At 41.1% G+C, this 25,693-nt stretch overlaps 1 protein-coding gene across 1 annotated transcript in view; it reads left to right on the forward strand.

Annotated features, from left to right (window-relative positions):
* ARFGEF3 (ARFGEF family member 3) overlaps positions 1-25,693 on the forward strand; it is a 169,742-nt gene that overhangs the window by 78,771 nt on the left and 65,278 nt on the right. Inside the window, exons 6-10 of the mRNA XM_068985407.1 lie at positions 6,073-6,195; positions 9,428-9,470; positions 11,769-11,847; positions 19,320-19,424; positions 20,311-20,644. Coding sequence (XP_068841508.1) covers positions 6,073-6,195; positions 9,428-9,470; positions 11,769-11,847; positions 19,320-19,424; positions 20,311-20,644 — 684 coding nt within the window. The remainder of the gene's footprint in view (positions 1-6,072; positions 6,196-9,427; positions 9,471-11,768; positions 11,848-19,319; positions 19,425-20,310; positions 20,645-25,693) is intronic.

A 25,693-nucleotide genomic window follows, 5' to 3' on the forward strand; every position in this document is an offset into this window, starting at 1 on the left:
GTTCCAAAACAGTGGTTAATAATGGTAACTACTGATGGTTGCGTTCCTAGGGCATGTCAATAAGTAGTATTTCCCACACATCCATCCTCTTTTGATCTTTACCATAACCCAACTATATAAAGAATCCCAAAGAAAGGGAAGTTAATTTGCTTGCCCAGTAACTTTAGGTCAGAAAGACCCTAAGGTGGATGAAAGGAAGGGATCTCCAGGCTGAAGTCTGATTGCACCCATTTCACTGTCCACATGCTTCCTTTGTAAGCAGGTCAGCAGCACAGCTCCTCCCACTGCCATCTGGACTTATTTTATGTTGATTTGTTCATAAATAAAAACCAATGTTGAAAAAATTTTAGATATTCAAATCCAGGCTTTGAATATGTGCCATTAATCACTATGCTATATTGCCTCCTAGATACCCTCAGTCTTAGAAAATGTTAGTGAAATATTGCCATATTAATGTAGCAACCAACTGAAATTCTTGGGATTCTTATCCACTTTAGCCATTTAGAGAATGGCTGTATGGTGGTTTTACATGTGAAGCAGAAGTACTGATGCATTTTACTTTTTTTGTGATGGTAGATTAAAATGATCATTAGGCACATGCCACTTGTTTGGGTATCTTTACACATTAATACTCAGTTTATCTTTTCTGAACATTTGATTACCATCAGAGGATAGAAGCTTAACACAGTTCCACTTGTTACCCCCAGGGAACTTTAAAAATACAGAAAATCAAGACCTGCTGCCACAGCTTCTGATGTAATGGTTCTAGGTATCACTAAAGAATTGTTTTAACTGGGCTGACTTCTCATTAAATATTCCATGATTCTAGTGATTCTTTTTTTTTTTTTAACTCTACACAGTGATAGCATTATTTCTGAGCCATACCTCAAATAAGATATTTTACAGTGAAGGAGCTGAAGGTCTCCAGATACAATCTAGGAAAATGGACCAGGTCATCTGTGTACTTTTTATCTTGCTGCTGCTGCTGCTGCTAAGTCGCTTCAGTCATGTCCAACTCTGTGCGACCCCATAGACGGCAGCCCACCAGGCTCCCCTGTCCCTGGGATTCTCCACAGCATCTTATTTGTCATGTTCCCTTTAGGACTGGGAGGGGTAGCCCCACCTCCTGGCAAAAAAAATCAGCCAAGGGAGCTGGCCCATTGCTTTAAACCAGCTGAGGCTACTGGAGTGAGGATACCCCATTCTAAGGAGCTTCTCCACTTTTCCTTCCAGAAACTCCTTGCTTCCTCACGGGCCAGTCTCTTTGCTGACTCTGGTTTAACTCCTGTGGGGTGTCTATTCTTTGGTTACTTCCTGCCAGAGATGGGCTTTGAGCAAACTAGTCCTTTGCAAGAAATTCAGCACTTTCCTTTAACCTCTGACTTGCGTGGCTCTTGAACACCTTATCTGGAGTTGGAAGACGCATGGAGCAATGCAGGGGTCCCCTCTGCTTCATTTTGGGTTGGTTCATTGGACAGAGGCTAGAGCTTAGTAGACCTTCTGTAGATGAAGCAGAAGGCTCTGCGTGAAAAGGTACAGGAATTGATGGGTTAAGGTGTCCTAAGCTATTTTAATATGCCAGCTGAAGCCAAGAAGAACGTGAAGGAGGAAGAACAAAGTCATAGTCAGGTTTTTGTATATCCCTGGGCACTTTAAGAATTTCCTTGTAAGTTGAGATCCGAAAGGAAAACCAGCAAATTTCCCTACCCAAGCATGAGACTAGATTCACTTACATAGCTATTTCTTAATAATAATAATAAAGCAACTTCAGTTTGCTCTGTCTGTGTGTATGTACGTGTGTATGCCTGTGTGTTTGCATTTGATGAGGTGCCTCCTGTCACATACCCACCTGTTGCTGCTGTTTACCTGGAAACAGCAGAGCTACTGAGCTGTTACCATGATGCAATGTAGAGTTTAGACTTATAGTAATAATCAAAATTTCTATTGATCCTGCTGTGATCAACAAACATTCACATTAAGAGACACTGTGCTTTTTTGTAGCTTACTTAATCTCTGATCCTATTTCTTAATTACCATAAACTGTCATCTCCATAAGAATTTTCCAATCAGAAACATACTAGCCTGCTCTTGACTAACAGTCAGTACCATGCACTATTTTAACAAAGCTGTGCCGCTAACCCCATTCAGATAGGAAAGAGAAGGTAAAAGCACAATAAAGTGAAGGTCATATGCACTTTGTAAAGCTAAGCAAACCTCCTGTGGCAGCTTCTTTAACATGTATTATCCCTTTGCTTAATGTGTATTGACTATCTGCTACATTCCACTATGCTGCTTCATATTTAATAATAGTGATTCCACCGTGGTTGTAACAGTACTGTTATTTATCAGTCTACTGACTTGATAATCTAAAATTTGCATTGCTTATGTATGGCTTGCAGACTTGTGTTTTCTTGTTCTTTTTCCTTCTGCTTTGGGGTCTGTTTTGCATCATTAATGATGTATGTTTTTGCCCTTAGTTGTGTTTCACATGCCATAAAGCTGGATGTCCACAAATGCATGAAATGATCAAAATGTCCCTTACGACACTCCTCACTGCCCTGTGTCTTTGTGCCTTCCCTGGCGATCCAGGGCCTGTGGCTTTTCACAAGGTATTTGACTTGCCCTTTGAGCCTCTGGTCAAGGTGCAGAACTGAGGCTTCTGAAGTGTCAGTTCTGCACCACAAAAGCAAAGGGCATGGGGAAATAAAACTGATATTGGAGATACGAAAAGAAATTGATGAGTTTCTTCCCAGAAACTCGGCCTGATTTTGGACATGGTATTCTCTGAGCTTCTCTGATTCAGTGTTCTCATCTTAGCACTGTCCTAAGGTAGAGGAAGAAAGACATTCACAAAGTGAAAAATCACTCGCCTTGAATTACAATGGTCAGGTTTATTATGGAAACCCTAGTTCTGCAGACCTTACTGATTTACCAATGTATTATTAATACAACAAGTTTAAGAAACTTCTTTGGAGGATGTCAGGATAGCTGATAAAGCATCTCTTTCTGAGTACCTGAAGAAAGTGATATTATCAGTTACACGATCATTTTTATGTTTAAAAGGACACCCTTTGTCATAGACAGTATTTATATTCACAGCTTTAGTAGAATGAGCTCCTTAGATTAATCTTTTTTCAAAGCAAACTAAACATGCCTACCTTTCCCTTTATAAAATGCCTCTTGCAATAAGTCATGTCCCATTTTGTATGTGTAATAATAACAGCTAAGCATTAAAAATGATGGTAACATTAAAAACTCTTAGAAATATATTGATTATTTATGAAGTTCAGCTGTTGACAGCACTGTTTGTATTTCTTCAGATCCAATTCTTCATGCATGCGTTCTTTCTTGGGTCTAAAGGGACTGACTGATAGAGTTTTTTAAAGAAGGCTATAAATGGCTTTCCATATTCAGGAAAATCATGTTTATATTAAGTGTGTAGTTCAGCTCTCCAGATAGTTAATCTCATCTTTAATGCTTCTAAGCTTAAAATTCCCCCTGAAATTTATAATGTCAGAGTTTAGAGAGCTTAAAGATCAACAGTTGATTTCTTGGGAGAGTATAAGATTTAAGAAAACTGTTAGATCTTAAGGTATAAATAATATGAGTGTGCCTAATTACACTGTGGAGAATTTGGTTTCATCATAGTGAAATAGCACACTCAGATGTATTTTCACAATTTTTAAACTATTTCATCACATGCAAAAGTAAAAGTCTTTCAAGATTAAAACACTTTTTTTCTAAGTACGTATAAATTTTACTTTCAGGTATATTATAATCCACGATTGTTTGAGAAAATGAGTTTAAAACTGATATACCCTAAAATGGTAATTTGACAAATATATTTTGGAATTTGCTCTTATTTTTTAACTTACATTAATCTAAGCCAACTTCCAAAATCATTTTTGAGTTTTCATGGCTCATTTGGAATATTAAGCATTCAATAGGAGGTAAATTAAACTGCTAGGAAATACTTACTTTTACCTAGTTAATTTAACAAAAAGATTTTTAATAATGAGGCCTAACAGAAAGGTCTAGCTTAGGCAATAGGAGCAGCAAAGGTTCGCATTGAGTTTCTCTCCCATCTCAGTTATCAGTCATCAAATTAAACTTGCCATCCCTGGAGAAGGAAATGGCAACCCACTCCAGTATTCTTGCCTGGAGAATCCCATGGACAGAGGAGCCTGGTAGGCTACAGTCCATGGGGTTGCCAAGAGTCGGACACAACCGAGCAACTTCAGTCTGAGTTTGGGTGAGAACCCTATTATTTTCATTGTAGTCTTGAAGTTACTCCTAGAAAAATAATCAAGGTATATTAAATCCTCCCCTTTTTTTTTCCTTTTTTAACTTGGTTTTTGGCTGTGCTGGGTCTTTGTTGCTGCTCAGGCTTTTCTCTAGTTGTGGTGCACAGGCTTCTCATTGCAGTGGTTTCTCTTGTTGTGGAGCCTGGGCTCTCGGGTGCTCCAGCTTCGCTAGTTGCAGTTCCCAGGCTCTAGAGCACAGGCTTAATAGTTTGGGTGTTCAGGCTTAGCTGCTCTGCAGCATGTGGGATCTTCTCAGATCAGGAATTAAACCCGTGTCTCCTGCATTGCCAGGCAGATTCTTTAGCACTGAGCTACCAGGGAAGTCCCCCTATTTTCCTTTTTGTGGGACTAAATATGCTTGGGAAATGAAAGGGATGACATACGTTATGGAGAGGAAAAAGTGGGAAAAATTTTAAAGCATGCATTTATTGTCCATTCCTATAGCTTCTAAAAGAATTAGAGCCAATAAAATCTGAAAAGCCATGCCATTTAACATTGTTACCATCAAATGAGGAATTTTTCCCCCTCAAATTGGGACTTCTGCATGCTGCAGCCTTCAGGGAGTTGTCTAATGTTCAACTAGACATTCAGACTTGCAAGACCCTAGTAGATCACACGGAGAAGGCAATGGCACCCCACTCCAGTACTCTTGCCTGGAAAATCCCATGGACGGAGGAGCCTGGTAGGCTGCAGTCCATGAGGTCGCTAGGAGTCGGACACGACTGAGCAACTTCACTTTCACTTTTCACTTTCATGCATTGGAGAAGGAAATGGCAACCCACTCCAGTGTTCTTGCCTGGAGAATCCCAGGGACGGGGGAGCCTGTTGGGCTGCCGTCTATGGGGTCACACAGAGTCAGACACGACTGAAGCGACTTAGCAGCAGCAGCAGTAGATCACAACCGGCAGAATCTAGGACAGGGAATAGAAACAGGGCACCGCAGGCCTTTATCTGTCACGGGAGTCCTTGCTGCAATCCAGAGGCCAGTCTCTGGCTCTCAAATGTCAGCTCAGGAGCAAAAAGATAAGAGCCATCTCTGTGGGTGCAGAGTCACCTTGGGGTTTGGAGCCCCAGGTTTCAACTGTGTAGGAACCAATATTCTGTAGCAACTCCAAGAGTTGAGCTGGCAGAGTTCCCTCAGTGGGTATACATAATCAGTGACAAGAGCTACCCAAGGAAACTTCTCACCAGGTTTTTATAGTTTGTTCACAGTTTTCTAAATTCAGATGCAGCTTAGTAATCGGGGGGGGACATTTTTACCCTAAGTCATACTGCCTAGTGACACAGCTGACGTGTCCCACCTTTATCAGGTTTCCAAAAGAACACAGAGAGTTAATCCAAGGTCAAACTTGTTTATAGAGGAGAAAGGGATTCATTAACCCTTTTCCCCAACTCAGGAGTTAATAAATTCTGTTCCTATTTTGCCATGGAGAGAACTTTTCCTGATTAATTTCCAGCCACCTGAGTTTGTTTCGGATAGAACTGTTTTTTTAATCTAAAAATCACTCGTTTGCATTCTTCTGTGATGCTCAGAATAGTAAGCTTCGAAGAGTGATTGTCTTTAGGGAAAGATTACTTTTCCTCTATGATTAAAAACAAATTCCCAGGGACTTAAAATATTTAATAGTACTCATTGATAACTAGTCCTAAATCAGGCTGACTTTCTATTTAAGAGGGATTTAACATCTCCTCCAATTACTTCCAAAGCATGTTGGTAATGAACTGATATCTACAGAGTGTGTATGTTGCTGTCTTATTTCTTTACCAGGTGTGCATTGAAACATACATATGTAGCTGTCACCAGCGTAGTATAAACACTGCTGTGCGGGCAACTCTCAGTCAAATGCTGAGTGACTTGACTTTACAGTTACGACAAAGGCAGGAGAACACGGTGAGCCTCTCGGTACCCACACGTTCATCCCGGTCTTGCCAGTGACTCTGTGTAATCGCATGATGAGTGTCCCACATCTTCTGTGCTTTTCCCTCCCCCGCCAGGGCTGCTTCCTACTGAAACATTAGGAAGGGCTGGCTTGGTTCACTGGAACTTTTATTTATATAAATTAAACTCTTTAAATATGTTTTTGCCTGTTTCCCTCCAAAGTTTAAAGAGAGATTTTTTCCTTGTGGTTTCGGTCTTTGTTTTAGTCATTATTTTAAAACTCACTTTTCTTTTAAAATCGTGTTCTAAACATCGCAGGTTGAACAATTTTATATAAAAATATTGTGATGTATTAACAAACACTGAAGTAAATTCAAAATTAAGAAAAACTACTGGCAGTTAATTACGTACCTAGAGACTTGGGGTATGTGTTTCTCTTTGTGAAATAAAAGACTGTGGCAGTGAAGAAGCTGAATTTATCTTCTCTCTGTCATCAGAGCCCACTTGAGCTTTTTGCTCTTAACTTGAGCAGATTGTTTAAAATGAGCATTCCTGGGAAAAAATGTAAATGTAATCAGCTTCTTGTATATATTATCTTCTGGGAATGTTAATGAGGAGTTGATTCCTCTTCAAAACTGGTGTTTTTTTTTTTAAGTCTGTCTCTAATAATTGAGATTAAAATTTTTTAAAATCTGCCAAAAGTATTCTGAATGAACACTTGTTATTATTTTAGAATAGGATATCTCCAGCGGCAATCCAGAATATCTCAGAAATTAATTTTATAGAAATGAAGAGTTCATGTGTAACTTTATTTCTGATTTTTAACTTCAATTTTTTTCTAATCTTTAGAAAATTATGGAGTTGAGTGAACATTACAGATTATCTGGTCAAATTCTTTTATTCCTTAGAAAAACAAGTGGGGAAGATGAAGCCAGAGAGGTGAAATTGAAATCTAAAGTTAATGACCTTATCGATGAAAGAGCCAGAACAAATGCCCTGGTCCTCCTTACTGAGTCCAGTCCAAATTATTAACATGTGATCTGGCAGCCAGTGTTTAAAAAAATAAAGCACTAATCTGGGGGAAAAAAACTGATTTTTTTGTTTGCTCTATCTAAAGCCTAAAGTTTCTATTAAAAAATTGTTTAAACTTGAGATAATTTTATTACATTAGCTTTCTCTTTGTTAAAAACTATTTTGTTTATACTAGGGTTTTGAATATGATGCTGTAGAAATATTAGTTTAAAAGAAATTCAAGTCTGTAAGTAGAAAGCATTAAGAGAAACAAGTATTTTTAATGGAAACAAACCTAAAATGTTGAGAGTCCTTATATTAGTACACAGTCACGTTCCATCCTTGCTAGGTGGCAATGTGATGGGAAATACTATAACAGTAATGTTTTAAGATGAAGCATTAAAAATGAAACTTTGTATTCTCAAAGTGATTTCAATTCTATTAGTTTATTTAACTACACTTTGAAATTTTTAAGTAGGAGAATTTTAGGTTTTAAGTAAAAAGACTCATCTTGCTCTCCTGTTAGAGCGACAGGTAAGGTGACAGGTATAGTTGCAGAGGTCTGGATAAAACTGGAAGGTTTGTGCCTGTATCCTGCGTATGATGTGGTTAATCAGCCTTCTGGTCCTGCTTGTCACTGACCATCTGGACTCACCCCATCCGGGGGCAAGATCCCAAATTAGATAGAAAATTAGTGTTTCCTGTTAATTTCCTTTCTATTACTCAGTAGGTCCCTGGAGATGTTCTTGTGCCCCAGAAAAACATGATTCTCAGGATGCTAATATTTGAAGTATGTTTGAAGTCTAGTAGAGGGAAACATAAGTTTTACTACGTAAGAATGGTTAATTTAAAAAAGCTATTACAGGGGAGTGGTCCCTAGGAATGGTGAGTCTGCATGTCCTCCCAGGGGACACTAGCATTACTTGGAGAAGATGTGTATAGTGCTTAGCATGACCCATCACTGGAAACACATCACAGGCCATCTCAGAATTAGAAAGACTTAAAGACAGTGGAAAGAAAATAAATTTAGAATGCCAAAAGCTTAGCATGAAATGTATCATCAACTTAATGTCTAGCCCCTCCCCATCCCTATGCCCAGGGCAGATTACTCAGTTTGATTTTGTTTTGTATCCTCAGAAACCCTGAGTTTACTATCAAGCATTATTATTGAATCATTTCATTGACAAAAGCCATTGTTAAATTATTGTTAAGCATTTTAAAAAGAGAAATGCCATATGTAAATATCTGGGGGGTAGGAGATAGTAGTTCTCCCCTCCATAAAAATGATTCAGATTGATTTCTTCCAAAAACTGTTGTTCTGACCTTAATATTTACCCATGTGCTGAGCTGTCGGCATTAACATCGCACTTCCCCAAAATTCTGTGGAAGCTGCTGAGCTTGCAAATTTATGAACAGAGAATAGTAGAACTATGTGCCTGTAACAAGCTTTAAAAAGATCAGCGCTGTGGCAGTAATTTATATCTGGTAGTTAATTGGCATGAAAATGCCTTCTTATTATCTCCCAAGTGCTAAGAGGTAGGGACACTGAAGGGCTGCCTTGCTGCTCTCAACGCAGTAGTCACTGAATTATCCCTACAATGGGAAGTAAGTCTTACTACTAGTAAATATCTCTTCCTTCCTCTTCTCCCTTCCCTCAAGGTTCTGCCTCTACCCTGATAGTCCCAGATCTACCTAGTGATGACCTGGAGTGGTCTGTCTGGTCAGACAATTGAAAGTTAACACCCTCCCCACTCAAATAGGAACCTGGTGTGTCTGACCAGCAGCTATCATGGACCTGTATGTCAAAGTCCAGGAAACTGATCCTGCTTATGACTAAGAATCTCTATTCATTAGGTGCCACTCAGAGTGCTATTTGTGACTTTGGGACAAATTGTTCTTTGTGCAAAGAGAACTCACATGTTTAGGCAGGTATTCCCCCCAGTCATAGCTCTGCAACACCCTAGAACACCATAGGGTTTAAACTTCCAGGGAGTTGTGGACTCGGCTGAGTTATTTTTGAAACTGATAATAACTCAGTTCCAGACATAATAGCCTTTTCATAAGTGCCATGAGTAGTGAAATGCTATCAAGAGCTGGAAGGTGCACCTAGGTAAGTTAGCAGAGCCCAGAACACTCAGATGACATTTTGTTTCCTAGACCTTTCCGTTGTTGAACAGTCAGGGTTTTTCTTGCCTGAATCTCCTAACTGTCCTGTGTGTGTCTCCCTTACTAGATAATTGAAAACCCGGATGTCCCCCAGGAATTCAGGAGTCAAGGTATTGGATTTGATTTTTGCATATTCAGTTGAAAAAGTGGGTATAAGAACACCTACTGTGTGCTCAGTATGCAGATATAACGCTGAGTAAAAGCTCTTAGGTTAGCTTCCCATTCTCCTGGGCTCTGCTTATAGCCTTAATCAGCCATTGTTTCCTTCTGTTCCTACATCCTCTGCCAGCCATACCTGTTCCTGCTCCAACTGTGCCAGGGAAATTAACTCTTCACACACCTTCCTGTTGGAGGCTGGTTTTTGCAGTTACTTTACTCTTCATGAAGTCAGGTTCATTAACTGTTAAAATGAGAACTGGAATACAAAATGGTAGAAACCTGACTGGCACCAAATGCTATTACACCTGGAGGATGTTTATGAAGTTTTGTTATGAAAAATAAGTCATCTCACAGGGAAGGACAGCCAGCCAGGTTTAAGTAGCAAATGAAATCAAGGTAAGGAACTTTCATTCTGACTCATAGGAAAGGAAAAAATATACTCTATAATAGACAAGCACTTTGCTTTCTGAAAAATGTTTGATGGTATTGTTTTCTGTAAAAGAGATGAAAAAATCAGATCATCTGATTGAAAAACTAAAGCATCAGTTTTATCTAGGGTTTTATTCAGTAATTTTTAATGTTGAGGGTACTTCCATAGTGGTCCAGTGGCTAAGACCCTACACTCCCAATACAGGGGGCCTGGGTTCAATCCCTGACTGAAGATCCCAAGGGCCACATCTAAGACCTGGTGCAGTCAAAAATATTTTTTAAGTGTTAAAAAAAACACATTTTACTTTGATATTTTTGTCAGTTAATGGAAGAAAGAGGTGGGGTAGAGGGGAAAAGAAAAAGAGAGGGAATGTAAGGAAGAGAAAGAAGTAGCTAAACAGCCACAATTAGGAGAAAAAGAATAAATGAAAGAAAATTACTGCTTTAAATCATTTTCTAAAGCATTGCTTGAGTGTGTTTTTGTCACATTTCCCTGTATTCTTGGGCTACAGGTACTGCAGCGTCTTTTCGCCTTTTGAAGCTCTTAGTGGTATGAGCTAAGATTTTTCATCTCTTTTGATTATTGCAGTTCCCACAATGTTTTCACTTTAATATCGGATGATTTTATAAACTAAAAAAGAGATCCAAGTTCTCTTGGTTAAGGATGCATATTTATATATTGTATCAGTAAAAACTTAATGGACTCATTTGAAATTTACCTAAAATTAAATTTCAGGATTCCTTATGGGTTTCATTTATTTTAAACTGTGTTTTATCATGGCACTTTATCATTTCTCAATTTTTTTTTTTTGCATTTAAGATCTTAAATTCTGAGGATCAGCCGTTTCTCATTTCCCTGCCATCTTTCAATTTTATTTTTATTTTCCTCTTATACTCCTGGCATCTTTTTTTCTCCCTCTTCTTTGACCTCATGGTCATTCATTCATGCATTTATACATTCCTCAAATACTTGGCCACATTTGTATAGATCTCTACAGATTTTTATTTTTAAAAGGCAGATGCTTCCACTTGTTACTTTCCTTGGTCTAGCAGTTCTGAGACTGTTATTATTTAACCCCACTTGCCAAAGGCAAAATAAGCTTAACTGAAGCAAGCTTACCCAAGCTCATGCGGTCAACAAGCTGTGGACCTGTACTTGAACAGATTCTGAATTTCAGTCTTCCTCCAGTACAATTCTGTGGGAGCTTTGTTGCTAGATTCTGGACATGAACGTGTTTGGAGGGAAAATTATTTTTTCTGACATTGACTGTTGCTCCTTTAACAACAAAGGCCGTGTACCCTGAGGATGCTGGGACAAATAGCTGGAATAGGTGGAGATGGTGACTAGCTTATTTTGCCCCTTTCCCTAGCTTCTTAGTTTGAAAAGCCCATCTTTCTATCTTGCCACCGTAGTTTATCTCTCTGGGATACAACTCAAGTCTGCTCAGAAGACCCAGAAATTCAAGATATCAGAATAAGGGATACATGTAGTCTGCTGGCCTAAATATTGAGAAAATTGTTATCAATTGTGTTGTTTCTTAAATTAACCAAATCTTTTTTCGTTAAGTGTGAATGAACTCTACATATAATTAATAGTTTCAGATTTCCTTCCTGGATTATCTTTTGAGTGTCTTACCTTGGAAAGGAATGATGATATTTCATTCTCTCTGATGCTTTTGGTGGCCTGAGAAAGGCTCAGCATCTGAAAATCATCTTTTCAGCCTTGAAAGTATCTAAAGCAGAGGAGGGGAAGGAGTGTTGAGGAAGCCTGTCGTGCTCCGCTGCTGATGTCTAATGCCTGTCGCCTCCTCTGTTTGAAGGGTCAACAGTAGAGTCCCTCTGTGATGACCTTGTCTCCGTGCTCACTGTTCTGTGTGAGAAGCTCCAAGCCGCCATCAAGTAAGTGCCCTCAACACAAGTAAGTGCTCTGGTCTGCTCAGGGCATATTTCTGAACGAACTTTTGCCCACAGCATCACTTAGAGTTGCGGAGTATAGGGACAGTGGTTCCCCTCCCCCGCCCCCCGCCATTGGTAAATTCACTGTCATTCCTGAGAAGTGTATTCAGTGATCTTGGGCATGCCCACCTGGTCAAACATGATTACTGAAGGATGCAATTTTCTAATGGAGGTTAGTGGAAAGAATGTTGGCTAAGAGCTAGTTGATGTGAGGGCTAGTCCCAACCTGGCTCATCTCAGGTGTTATGACTCTAAATGAGCCTTTTTATCAAACTATTGGACCTTTCTCCTCTGCTAAATGGCAGGATTGGCCTGGGTGGTCATTTTTTATTTTTTTCTGACATCTCCTGAGCCTGTGAGCTCACGCACTTATCTTCTAAAAGACTGTGTTATTCTGACTTTTATATACTTGTCATTTATCTGCATGACAGTTTAATCGGTGGTATTAGGTTATCTGTGATGTTCATTGCCCCAGCTCTCCAGGCAGTAAGTTGATAACTTATGCATTTGTTGTGGCTCAGCTGGTAAAGAATCCGCCTGCAATGTCGGAGACCTGGGTTCGATCCCTGGGTTGGGAAGATCCCCTGGAGAAGGGAAAGGCTATCCACTCCAGTATTTTGGCCTGGAGAACTCCATGGACTATATAGTCCAGGGGGTCGCAAAGAGTCAGACATGACTGAGTGACTTTCATCATTTCAAGTCATTAAAAAGGCCAGATTTGCCAAGGTGAGATGAAAACCTCTACCAGATACACATATAATTAACTGCAACACAGTAGGATTCTGAAGTGCCCTTTGAAATAGATAAGACACATTATTGTTTAATGAAAACTAGACATTGGATAATTCAGAAGGTTTTGCTGTAGAATTTTATGTATTGTCATGAGCTGGGAGAAACAGTCCCATTATAGAGACTCTTGAGAGTCCCCTGGACTACAAGGAGATCCAACCAGTCAGTTCTAAAGGAAATCAACCCGAATATTCATTGGAAGGACTGATGCTAAAGCTGAAGCTCCAACACTTTGGCCACCTGTTGTGAGGAACTGACTCATTGGAAAAGACCCTGATGCTGGGAAAGATTGAAGGCAGGAGAAGAGGGTAACAGAGGATGAGATGGTTGGATAGCATCACCTACTCAATGAACAGAAGTTTGAGCAAACTCCAGGAGATAGTGAAGGACAGGGAAATCAGTGATGCTGCAGTCCATGGGGTTGCAAAGAGTCTGACACAACTGAGTCACTAATGCTATGATAAATCACAGTTTATTTACTATTGGTTCAACTGCATTATTTTTGTTGGATTATGTGTTAGTCGCTCAGTCGTGTCCGACTCTCTGTGACCCCATGGACTGCAGCCTGCCAGGCTCCTCTGTCCATGGAATTTTCCAGGCAATAATACTGGAGTGGGTTGCCATTTCCTTCTCCAGTTTTGTTGGATTACTGGAGTTAAAAACCCGTGTTTTGCCCCTCACTAGCTCTTGACTTTGATCAAAGATCTCAACCACCCTAATTTATATATCCTATAATTAGTTGTTATTATCATGTTATTTTTATTAATAATATGCCTAATAATAATATTGAAGTATACCATAATATTGTAATATTATATTAGTAATATTTTAACATTAACATACTTAATGATTATAACACAGTTCAATATATTATTAATTTGCATTATAATCATAATAGTAATATGTAATGTTAGTAATATAAAATATTCTAGGGCTTTTGTATGAATCAAGCTAGAAAATTAACCTAAAAGATTGTCAGTGCCCACCAAGATCAGAATAAACCGAATTAGGTTTATTAACTTACTATAGCAAGGGAAACTTTACAGTATGAGGAATGATGGGGCATCTAGTAAAAGGGGGGGTGTTAGGAATTGTTATAGGATTTGTACCTGAGTTGGGTAATATCAGGTGGATTAAAGGACTTGGACGTTCTATTCAAAAATTGGGTACTGTTGGAAAGAGAGGGGCAATTCTAGCATTGAACATGCTATTGAGTTGTCTAAAAAGCTCCCTTGGGTTTTTCCATAAAATCTTGCAGGAAAACCCATATGAACTTCTTGGTCAACCCAGCTGTCGTCATCTAGACAAGAGGGCTAGATGAGAGCCAGAGCTGTCACTGGAGAATCAGCAAGGTCACTTACAGGGGAGGGTGATATTTGGTCATTTTTGTAATTATACAGATTTTTTTAAAATTTCTGTTCAGATGTGATTATAGATTGCTTTCATCTTGCTTTCATCTTGTTCCATCACCGTCTTAAAGAGTCCTCATCTGATATTAACATTCTGTGTAACTGTTGATGTTTCCCAGGGGAACACACAGCTGGCTATTGGCAGCTGTCAAGGATTCTTCTTCTCAGGCCCCCACCCCCCCACCCCCAGGTCTTAGCACTGTCAGAAAATAAACCAAAGACCTCCAAAACTTTGAAAATATAAAAGCTATGTTCATTACTGAGCTGCCAAGGGAAAACAAAGAAGTTAAGCTTCTTTTCTTGAGTAGTTTGCCAAGGGAAAAATCTAAGAATTTTAAGTGCTACAAAAGTGCTAGTAATAGCTCAAGGTAATTATACCATTAATAAATTTAAAAATAGTCATCAAGATAAGTGAGAATGAATCTATGGGTCTATAAATGATACCATTGTTTGTTGGTCCAGAATGAGCTTTTAGCAAAGTCCAGTAAGGACCTGCCTGGTATCTGGGGTTCAGTTCATGTTCTTTAAAACCTGAGTGGCTCTAATGTCCCCTACAGGGACCCCTACCTGTGGGGCAACCATATGACCTAGTTTACCTTAAACAGTCCTAAGTAATGCTTATTGTGTAGTTATTATTAAAGACATTCAGATCGATATCTTCTAGGAAGTACTAGTATAAGTAGAATCTTTTTTGCTGCACAGTACATAATAAATATTTGATAAATATTAGCTCTAAAAAGTTTGTTTGCTTTCAGAATTATCAGTGCTAATGCTAGTTTACAATGGATTTAGGAATTTCTTACATTAGAAATTTGGACTGTAGATTGTTAGAAAAATACATTGCACAAACATCACAAATGTTCATATATGTGTATTAGCAACTAAAGGTCATACATTTCTATCAGTCACTGAAAAATGGAAACATGTCTGAATGATGTAAGTAAATGATAGGCTTTGAATGGAAAAAAATAACTCATGTGACACGCATGTATTTTCTAGGATTTCTCATTGAATATTGAATCAAAGGTGGCTTTAGGCATATTGTTATAGAGCTTACTGATTTTTTTTTATAGGATTCTCATAGTCTTGCTTCATTTTTCAAAGCAATTTCCTTGTCATAATTCTGGCTCTAGAGACTCATTTGGTTGTGGTCTTCCCCATCGTGATTGCAGTGCTCTACGACGGGGGTTCTGGTGCTATAGAAGCTGAGCTGTAGCAGGTTTAGTGCAGCTTCACTGGGAGACGTTTGGACCACCTGCTCAGATGATACCATGCCCTTGGCTGCCCTGACTCTGGTGGTTCTATTAATTTTCTTTGTTAGGTTTTCATATCTGTATAGTTTCTTCTGATTTTATTGCTTTAAGTCCTTTTATTTTCTATTGGCTAATCTTGACACCTCTTCTAACTTCTAAACAGGTTCTTTGTCTGAAATCATGCTATGGTCATTCAGTTCAGTTCAGTCACTCAGTTGTGTCCGACTCTTTGTGACCCCATGGACTGCAGGCTTCCGTCCATCACCAACTCCAAAGTATTGGAATTTCAGCTTCACCTTCTACGGTCATTCAGTTCAGTTGCTCAGTCGTGTCTGACTCTTTGCGACCCCATGAACCACAGCAACCAGGCCTCCCTGTCCATCACCAACTGCCAGAGTCTACTCAGACTCATGTCCATCGAGTCAGTGATGCCATCCAACCAACTCATCTTCTGTCGTCCCCTTCTCCTCCTGCCTTCAGTCCTCCCCAGGATCAGGGTCTTTTCCAACGAGTCAGTTCTTCACATCGGGGGCCAAAGTATTCGAGTTTCAGCTTCAACATCAGTCCTTCCAGTGAACACCCAGGACTGATCTTCTTTAGGATGGACTGGTTGGATCTCCTTGCAGTCCAAGGGACTCTCAAGAGTCTTCTCCAACACCACAGTTCAAAAGCATCAATTCTTCAGCGCTCAGCCTTCTTTATAGTCCAACTCTCACATCCATACATGACTACTGGAAAAACCATAGCCTTGACTAGATGGACCTTTGTTGACAAAGTAATGTCTCTGCTTTTTAATATGCTGTCTAGCTTGGTCATAACTTTCCTTCCAAGGAGTAAGCATCTTTTAATTTCATGGCTGCAGTCACCATCTGCAGTGATTCTGGAGCCCAGAAAAATAGTCAGCTACTGTTTCCACTGTTTTCCCATCTATTTGCCATGAAGTGATGGGACCAGATGCCATGATTTTTGTTTTCTGAATGTTGAGCTTTAAGCCAACTTTTTCACTCTCTTCTTTCACTTTCATCAAGAGGCTCCTTAGTCTTTCATCATTTTCTGCCATAAGGGTGGTGTCATCTGCATATCTGAGGTTATTGATATTTCTCCCGGAAATCTTGATTCCAGCTTGTGCTTCCTCCAGCCCAGCATTTCTCATGATGTACTCTGCATATAAGTTAAATAAGCAGGGTGACAATATACAGCCTTGACGTACTCCTTTTCCTATTTGGAACCAGTCTGTTGTTCTATGTCCAGGTCTATCTGTTGCTTCCTGACCTGCATACAGGTTTCTCAAGAGGCAGGTCATTACTTGCTCTCTCAATATCCATTTCCAAAATCAGTGCTTGTATACTTCCTGGGGCTTTAGCTTTATAGGGGTGTATGCTCATGATATGTTCGGTCTCCTGGGAGTATTCAGAAAATGCTTTCAGGCACACAGGTTAACTCACATGCCTTGAAGATGTGGTATTAATAGAGCACGGTAATAGGCAGGTTGAGTTAGACAGTTCTGTTTGAATCCAAGAACTTGGGGGAGAATCATTGGGCTTAGAAATATATTTCTTCATTCTCTGCTTGTTGGTCTCCCACACCCTCTCCCACTTCCCTCTCTTCCCAGAAGAGAATGTCAGAGAGGAATCAGTGAGGCAAGGGTGACCTTCATATTGCACATTCTAATTCCATTCCACTCCTGTGCAATTAACTCTCTCTCCTTTTTCTAACTAAACTTGAATGTGTTTCTAAGGGAGGTAAAGTCAAAACAGCTCAAAACACAACCAATTTTAAGAACTCCAGAGACTGAGGGTGTGGTGCCAGGCCTGCCCTGCTTCTTCTTCACAGACCCCTGTCACCTACAAGAGCTGTTCTCCGTGCATCTTGAGCCTGGAGGAAACCCAGAGAGGAGCAAAGAGTGAGACCAATAGACACTCAACCTGCTCCGACAAAAGGCCAGGCAGAGTGACTCACAGACCTCCTAAGTGGGCACATATTCCCTAGTGTGTGTTGAAAGTCTTGGCTGGTTTCTAGGCTCCTTTCTGCCCTGTGCATTCCACAGATTCACCTATTGTCAGACAAATATGAGATGTACACCCTGTGCACGCACATCTGTATATCTAGTGAAGGGCCTGCGTGGAAGCTGTGCCTCTAATGACGTGACTCGTGCCAGGCCACGAGTACTTATTTTGCCAGACTGCAGCAGCCCACAGAAAAGCAGCCGCATTGAGTCTCCAAGGAGATTCTGGGCCAGTTTCCTTGGCAATGAGCTCTCTCTGTCGTTGAGTCCGATGCCTTGGGGTTACTGTATTGCTGCAGCACGCTTTGCTGATAGGTACTCATGGGAAACTTGACAGTGGATTAGGCAGAAAATTTAGTTCAGGTATAAAAGTGTGCATCTCATAAAGTTATATGCTTTTAAAAAATATCTGGTTCTATTGAAGAACTGTATAGTAATAACCATGAGAAAAATAATTTGTCCATTGAAAAATATTGGTGCTTTAAAAAAAAAAAAGCCAAATGTAAGTTAGTAAAGTATTAACCATCTAAAAGATATCATGGTACATAGTGTCTTGGAAAATTTAGACAATTAAACATATTAAAATTTAGTATTTCTGGAGTAAACTGTAGACTTAAATCAATGTATCAATATTTGTTCCTTAATGGTAACTATTAATTTGTTCTTTAATGGTAAGATGTTGCTAATAGGATAAACCACATACAGGGGTGGGTAAAATATGGTCACATTCTGTACCATGCTACATTTTTCTATAAATCAAAACTTCTAAAAAATCAAGTTTATTACAGAAAAATCATCCTAATTGGTTTGCTGGGGCTGCCAAAACAAAGTATCATGAACGGTGTATCACAAAAAAGTGGCTTTAATAACAGAAATGCATTGTCTCATGGTTCTGGAGGCTGGAGATCAAAATGTCAGTGAGGTTGGTTTCTTCTCAGCTCTGGAAGGCTTCACTCCTTGCCTGCTCCCCTTGTCTCTTCACCTTGTCTTCCCTCCATATGTATTTCTGTGTCCAGATTTCCCCATTTTGTGAAGATGATTGTTTAGTTCCTCAGTCATGTCCAACTCTTCAGGACCCCATGAACTGCAGCACGCCAGGCTTCCCTGTCCCTCACCATCTCCCACGGTTTGTTCAAACTTGTTTCCATTGAGTAAGTGACGCCATCCAACCATCTCATTCCCTGTCATCCCCTTCTCCTCCTGCCTTCAATCTTTCCCAGCATCAGGGTCTTTTCCAATGAATTGGCTCTTTGCATCAGGCGGCCAAGGAATTAGAGCTTCAGCATCAGTCCTTCCAATGAATATCCAGGATTGATTTCCTTCAGGATTGACCAGTCTGATCTTGCTGTCCAAGGGATTCTGAAGAGTCTTCTCGAGCACCACAGATTGAAAGCATCAGTTCTTTGGCACTCAGCCTTCTTTGCACTTCCCTGGTGGCTCAGTTGGTAAAGAGTCTGCCTGCAATGAAGGATTCCCAGGTTCGGTACCTGGATGGGGAGGATCCCCTGGAGAAGGAAGTGGCCACCCACTCCAATATTCCTGCCTGGAGAATTCCATGGACAGAAGAACCTGGTGGGTTTCAGAGAGTCAAACATGACTGAGTGACTAACACTTTCAGCCTTCTTTATGGTCCAACTCGCACATCCATACATGACTACTGGAAAAACCATAGGATACCAATCCTGCTGAATTACGATCTACCCTAATGGCTTTGCTTTAACTTGGTTGCCTGTGTAAAGACCCCACCTCCAAATAAGGCCATGTTTGAGGTACCAGGGATTAGGCACTCAAAGTGTGAAATGGAGGTGGGGGGAGCAGAAGGCAACCCATGACATTACCAACCTCCCCCTAAATTAACACTGTGATGCCTAATATTTTCTCAAGTGTTTCCCACACACCACCTCTTTAATCTTCCCTTTACTTTGGATGTGTTTGTGTGTTGGTTCTGCTCCACCGCAGTGACAGCCAGCAGCTGCAGCTCCTGTACCTGGAGTGCATCCTGTCCATGCTCAGCAGCTCCTCCTCCTCCATGCAGCTGCACCGAGGCTTCACAGACCTCATCTGGTGAGTACTCGTCCTGATGCCCACCCTGGCTCTGCGCTAGGCCCAGGAGCTCGCTCTTCCAGCTGGGTCTGTGGGTCCCTTCTCATGGTATCTGTGCCTCTCTTGTTGTTCCATTTCTGTGTAAATGTATTGGAGGAAAAGTATGGAAGCTGCTTTGCTTATATGCACCAGACCAAGCTACGGAGAGTAAAGGACAATTATTTTAACCAACTATGGCTCCCAAGGCCCACCTGCATTTTATTTACATCATAGGATCATGAAAGCCTATGTTCTAAATCATATGAAGTCACCAGTGAATTGCACAGGGGAGATAGTTCGCCTTCACCATAACTGAACCTTCTTCTCAACCTCACCCTGGTACTCTCTCCATCTCAACTTGCAAACTAGTCTCTCAATCACAGTCAGAGATTCACACAAATGACAGGGCCCTCAGGCAGCCCGCAAGTTACTCTGGGTTCCTGGGCTAATCTGACAGGGAGAAAGTCGAGTGCTGTGTATCAGTGTGACATGTGTCCGAATTTTAAATTAACTTCTCAAATGAGAAATGTAAGTAATTTCATTATTTATAATAAAATGAAACTTTATCACTAAGCCATTTAGCACTTTGAGTCCATTTGCTTCATAGAAGATGCTTTCTGATACTTCTCTTGATAATTTATATAGTTAACCCCAGCTTGAATTATGAAGAAAAGAATTCTGTTGCTATCCCCAGGAGTGATGGAGAGACAGGACACGCTGGACCAGGAGGTAGCCAGAAAAGGGGACAGTAAAGAGCCCAGCTCTTACATGTCATTTTTGGGGCACCTGGTATTTACCCTCAGGATAGTATTCATGTTTCATCATCTGGCTTGAAGGGAAACTGATCTTTCCTCTCGTCCCCTCTTAGGAAAAACCTTTGCCCCGCTCTCATCGTGATCCTGGGGAATCCGATCCATGATAAAACCATCACCTCTGCACACAGCAGCAGCACGAGCACCAGCATCGAGTCAGACTCTGCATCTCCTGGGGTTTCCGACCACGGCCGGGGTTCGGGCTGCTCCTCCACGGCGCCAGCCCTGAGCGGGCCGGTGGCCCGGACCATCTACTACATCGCAGCTGAGCTGGTGCGGCTGGTGGGGTCGGTGGACTCCATGAAGCCCGTGTTGCAGTCCCTCTACCACCGTGTGCTGCTCTACCCCCCACCCCAGCACCGTGTGGAAGCCATCAAGATCATGAAAGAGGTAGGGAGGCCGTGAAGGATGCCCCCAGCTTTGTTGTGGGGGCTGAGCACCTTGTCTTGTGCACAGGAAGTACTTAGAAAGCGTTTGCCAGTCATCTGCTGGAGCTTAATTACTTCTATGCAGTATCCAATAATAGTATCTTTAGCACTGGGGGCTGTGTGGGCATGTGTTGGGAGTTGGGCTAAGGGGGCGTTGATAAATGCTCACTGCAGCAGAGCCATTTGAAAATTTGAGCCACATGCATCTGACTGGAACCCAGGCTGAACTTTCAGTTTGCTCCCTAAGGTACTGTCTGCAGATGTGTGTGTTTATTCACTTTTGCCAAAATTGGATTTCAAAATGATTTTATACTCAGGTTGTACATTATCCAAAAATGAGCTTTACTGATCTCTGATTTCTAAAAGGGACCCTGTTCTCCACTCCTTCTTATGCCCTATTTCTCCCACATGTCACGAGACAAAGGATGTCCAGCTTAGGATATATGTCCCAGTGAGCCACTTCATGATTTTGAGGAGGAATTGGAGCTATTTTGAGGATACTTCAAGAATTCCTTTGCTTCTCAACTGAAAAGAAAAGTGATCAGCTTTTTTGTACCTGTAAACTTGTCCATGAAGGTTTAATCACACTGGGTTTTGGTACCTGACACCGGAAAAATCAGTGTAACAAAATTACCTTGAGCAGTATTGGCTACTCACCAGTTTTTAAAAAGCTTAATTTGAACAGCTTGCTGATGTTGTTTTCATGAGATCTGACTGTAATTAAAAGTGGAAATTCTGACCCAGTGTTTCCAGAAATGAAGGAACAATCCAAGTTTAATTGCTGATTAAGAAAATTTATGGACCCACAGTAGTAATGACCATTTTTTCTTTATGCCAGTATTTAACATATATTATCTTTAATATTCATAATAACTTTGTGAGGTTATATACCAGTGAAGAATGTTTTCCCTAACAGAGCTTCAGGCAAGGGAGATCAAAGGGTCAGCTTTGATATCTGATCACCACTCGGTTGATGAACACAATACAGCTTTGGAGGCCAGTGAGCCCAGAAGTATTTGGTGGTTTAGTCACTAAGACGTGTCCAACTCTTGTGACCCCTTGAGCTGTAGCTGTCCATGGCAGGAATACTGGAGTGGGTAGCCATTTCCTTCTCCAAGGGATCTTCCCAACCCAGGGACTGAACCCAGGTCTCCTGCATTTACGGACTGAGCTACCAGGGGCCACCACCCAAACGACCATCCCCTAGGAACCTGCCCCGCCCCTGTGAAGCTTGTTGTCTGGAGGAACAGGGCGGACTTTCTTTGAATTAGCCAATCTCTAGGAAGAGGAAAGTGGAAGGGGCCACCATGCATGCTCATGTCTTTCTCCTGAATTCACCAGTCAGACCAGCCACACCCCTCCACTGGGAAGAAGTGAGAAAAGGAGAAGGACCCAGAATGTTATTGCACTGGGTGTTTCTGCCCATAGAAACATGAAGCCAGGAAAAAGGAATTTTCCCTCCCACAAAGAAACTACTTCAAGGAGTCAAATGACTTGTCCAGGGTCATAAGAAAGAGAAAAGGTGGACACTTCCCTGGTGGTCCAGTGGTTAAGACTCTGCCTTCCAATAAGGGGATGTGGGTTCCATCCCTGGTTGGAGAACTAAGATCCCAAGGGGCAATGATGAGCCCACATGCTGCAACTAAGACCCTGTGCAACCAAATAAATAAATAAAAATAAAATTAACTTTCTTAAAAAAGAGAAAGGATACAAATCTCCATCTGAACCCACGCCCCTGGTCTTTCCCTACACACACTTATCATTGGACTGGACTTTCATATTACAATGTGGATGATTCCAGCAGCTCTTTTCCTGGCGCTGGTTCAGCTACCCTTTCCATGAACTTGGGTCTGAGTCAAGGTTTGAATCCCCTCTCTGCCACTCATCAGCTAGATACCAGAGCTAAATCATTTAACTCTGAACCTAGCAGTTTAATATCTCTACATAGTGACCGTATGCCAAAGGTTGCCGGTTCAAAATGCCATAAAGTTTGTATAAGTACTATGTGAGTATGTAAAGTGATAAATATGTGGTACATTTATGAGCTTCCCTCGTGGCTCAGATGGTAAGGAACCCACTGGCACTGCAGGAGACCCGGGTTCAATCCCTAGGTCAGGAAGATCCCCTGGAGAAGGGAATGACTATCCGTTCCAGTATTCTTGCCTAGAGAATTCCATGGACAAAGGAGCCAGGCAGACTACTGTCCGTGGGGTCGCAAAGAGTTAGACATGACTGAGCAACTAGCACTTTTCACTATATGGCCACTGTTAATTTTTCCACTCTCCAGTGGTGCATGTTGCCTCTCCCGTCAAGTCTAAAATACTCTGCCCAGTTTCTAGACCCTTCCATCATCATTCTCATTTCCCATCATTTCCCAGGATGCACCCTCATTCTATCCTGCTTTGTTCAGTTTCTGCTTTCCTGCTTCTATTCCAGCTTCCCCTGACCTGTGCCCATTGGCCACTTCCACCTAACCTAGTAAAACGGTGGATCACAATAAGCTAGACAGACACTGCTGGCACTTCACATTAGCTTATTTACAGACTTCTATAGGGAGATAATATTGCTCCCATTTTCCAGATTGGGATACTGAGGCTTCGTGAAGAGAGGTTTACTCACCCAAAGTGCTTGTGAGGAATATGACTAAAATATAAACCCAGATGTTCTAATTACAACTGCCTTTCTGTCAAAATCCTTCTCTTTTATGACTCTGCTTCCTCAGACCAGTGATTTCGCTCTTCTCTAAATCCTGTTCCACCGTTTAGCAATTGATCATGATGCCTCATCACTCTGACTGCTCCACAATACCATGTGGAACAAGCCTCTTGTCTCCCTAAACATGGTTGTGTGTACATTGTTTTTCTGTATTTCCTTTGGTATCTAACACTACAGTCCTTGAATAAGTGTTCAATACATTTTGATATTCAAGTGCTCAATATTCTGACCTGAAGACAGAATTTCTGCAGAGGGTGTTTGGAAGCAGCAGCATCCTTTCTTCCCCCCCTCAGAACTTCCCAGGTGATGTGAGCAGTAAGCAACCTGCCTGCCCATGCAGGAGATGCAAGAGACCAGGGTTAGATCCCTTGGGTTGGGAAGAGCCCCTGGAGAAGAAAACGGCAACCCACACCAGTATTCTCGCCTATAAAATCCCATGGACAGAGGAGCCTGGTGGGCTACAGTCCATGGGGTGGCAAAGAGGCAGACATGACTAAGAGACTGAGCATACAGAAAGCAAGTATACAGAGATGACAGGCACTGGAGTTATTGTTGCCCACGGCAGAGCCACTCGACAGCTGAATTCTAAGTAAATACTTTGCCTACGAGGTGTATAGGTCTCAATGCACTTTCTGTAATAGCTTCCTTAGTACTGCAAAGGAAATTAGTCCTGTGTTCCCTTCTTCATGAATTTGCTAGCTCCCCACGGTCAATTTGCTAAGCGAAGCTGTAATTGACACCAGGGCAGTGTGTCTAGGCCGTGCTGCCCTGCAGATCACGACATACTCACGTGGGCCAGGTTGTTCTCACGAGCATCGCCTCCACTTACTGTGGCAACACCAGTAATTTGGGAAGGCTGGTAACCTAGATACCAAGATGTGCAGGGCTCACGCATACAAAGGAAACCCCTGGGCACCCAGGATGTTTGCTTGCTCTTTTGGAGTTTGAACGCCTGGTATGTTATTTGCCGTTCTCTCTCTAATTTGTCTCTCTGCCATGTGTGCTGTGTGCTTATTAATCAAAGGCATATAGGACATTTTGTTTTTCAAAACGTATTTTCTTTTTTTGCTTCTACTCCCCCCACCCAAAACATTTTATAACCAAAAAGAACACCTTGCTTCCTTCTCTCTCCCACGTTTCGGCTTTAGAAGGAGGCCCTAGTCTTTATCAGACCTGTGACACCCTAGCCACTGACACCAATTCCTCATTCCCACCAGAAGAAGCTGAAATGAAACAAGTCTTGCTTTTCTTTAAGTACTTGTTCAGAGTTCTCCAAAACTCTATTTCCTTTCCCTCCAGACTCTGAAGCACCTGAGAAATAAACACAAGATTAATATGAGAATTCAAATATGTCATCTGATTTATTCTTGATAAAGTTGGATTAGGGAATGTAATGGGATCCCAAAAGAGAGTCAGATTGCCCACTCTTGTGCCCCTGAAAGGCACTTATCCTTCTAACAAGAGATGGGACAGCTAGAGGCTCAGAGGCATAGCCACTTTACTTGGCTGCAGGTCTGGCAGGCAGACAGATGGAGAGAGAGAAAGAGAAACTGCCTTGATCTCTGGTAATATTGCTCCTTTCTTGATGACAAAAAATAAAGTGGAAGCTTCATGTTTGTGCCTCCAAGAGAGATGTTCCCAATTTCTGGCAGAAGAAAGGAATTTCGAAGAAGAAAAACATGTAACTTTTTCTACTTAATATACTTTACCTTGCAAATATAAGTCATTTTGAATATAATGTACTGATTTAGGATGTCTGCTTCAATGTACTTGATTAATAAATCTTTCTTTAACTTAGCCTCAGATTGAAATTTTCTGCACAGATGTCTACCATATAGAAACAAAAATTAGTTTGAACCAAAAAATTATGAAAATCCTATATGAGAACTTGTAAGATATAGCCAAAACAGTGTGTGAAAGGATATTTGTGGTTTCAATGACTTACCTCAAAAAATAGAAAGTCTAAAATTAATGTTCTAATTCTCCAACTTAGGTAGTTTGGAAAAGAAGAGCTTAAATTTTTTAAAAAGTCAAAAGGAAGACAAGGATTGTTGTTCAGTTGCTAAGTCCTGTTCAACTCTGCCACCCCAAGAACTGCAATACATACATCCTTCACTATCTTACAGAGTTTGCTCAAACCCATGTCCATTGAGTTGATGATCCCATCCAATCATCTCACCTTTCTGTTGTCCCCTTCTCTTGCCCTAAATCTTTCCCAGCATCAGAGTCTTTTCCAATGAGTTGGCTCTTTGCATCAGGTGGACAGAGTATTGGAGCTTCAGCATCAGTCCTTCCA

This window comes from Capricornis sumatraensis, chromosome 13 (assembly GCF_032405125.1).
Source record: "Capricornis sumatraensis isolate serow.1 chromosome 13, serow.2, whole genome shotgun sequence".
Lineage (NCBI taxonomy): Eukaryota > Metazoa > Chordata > Mammalia > Artiodactyla > Bovidae > Capricornis > Capricornis sumatraensis.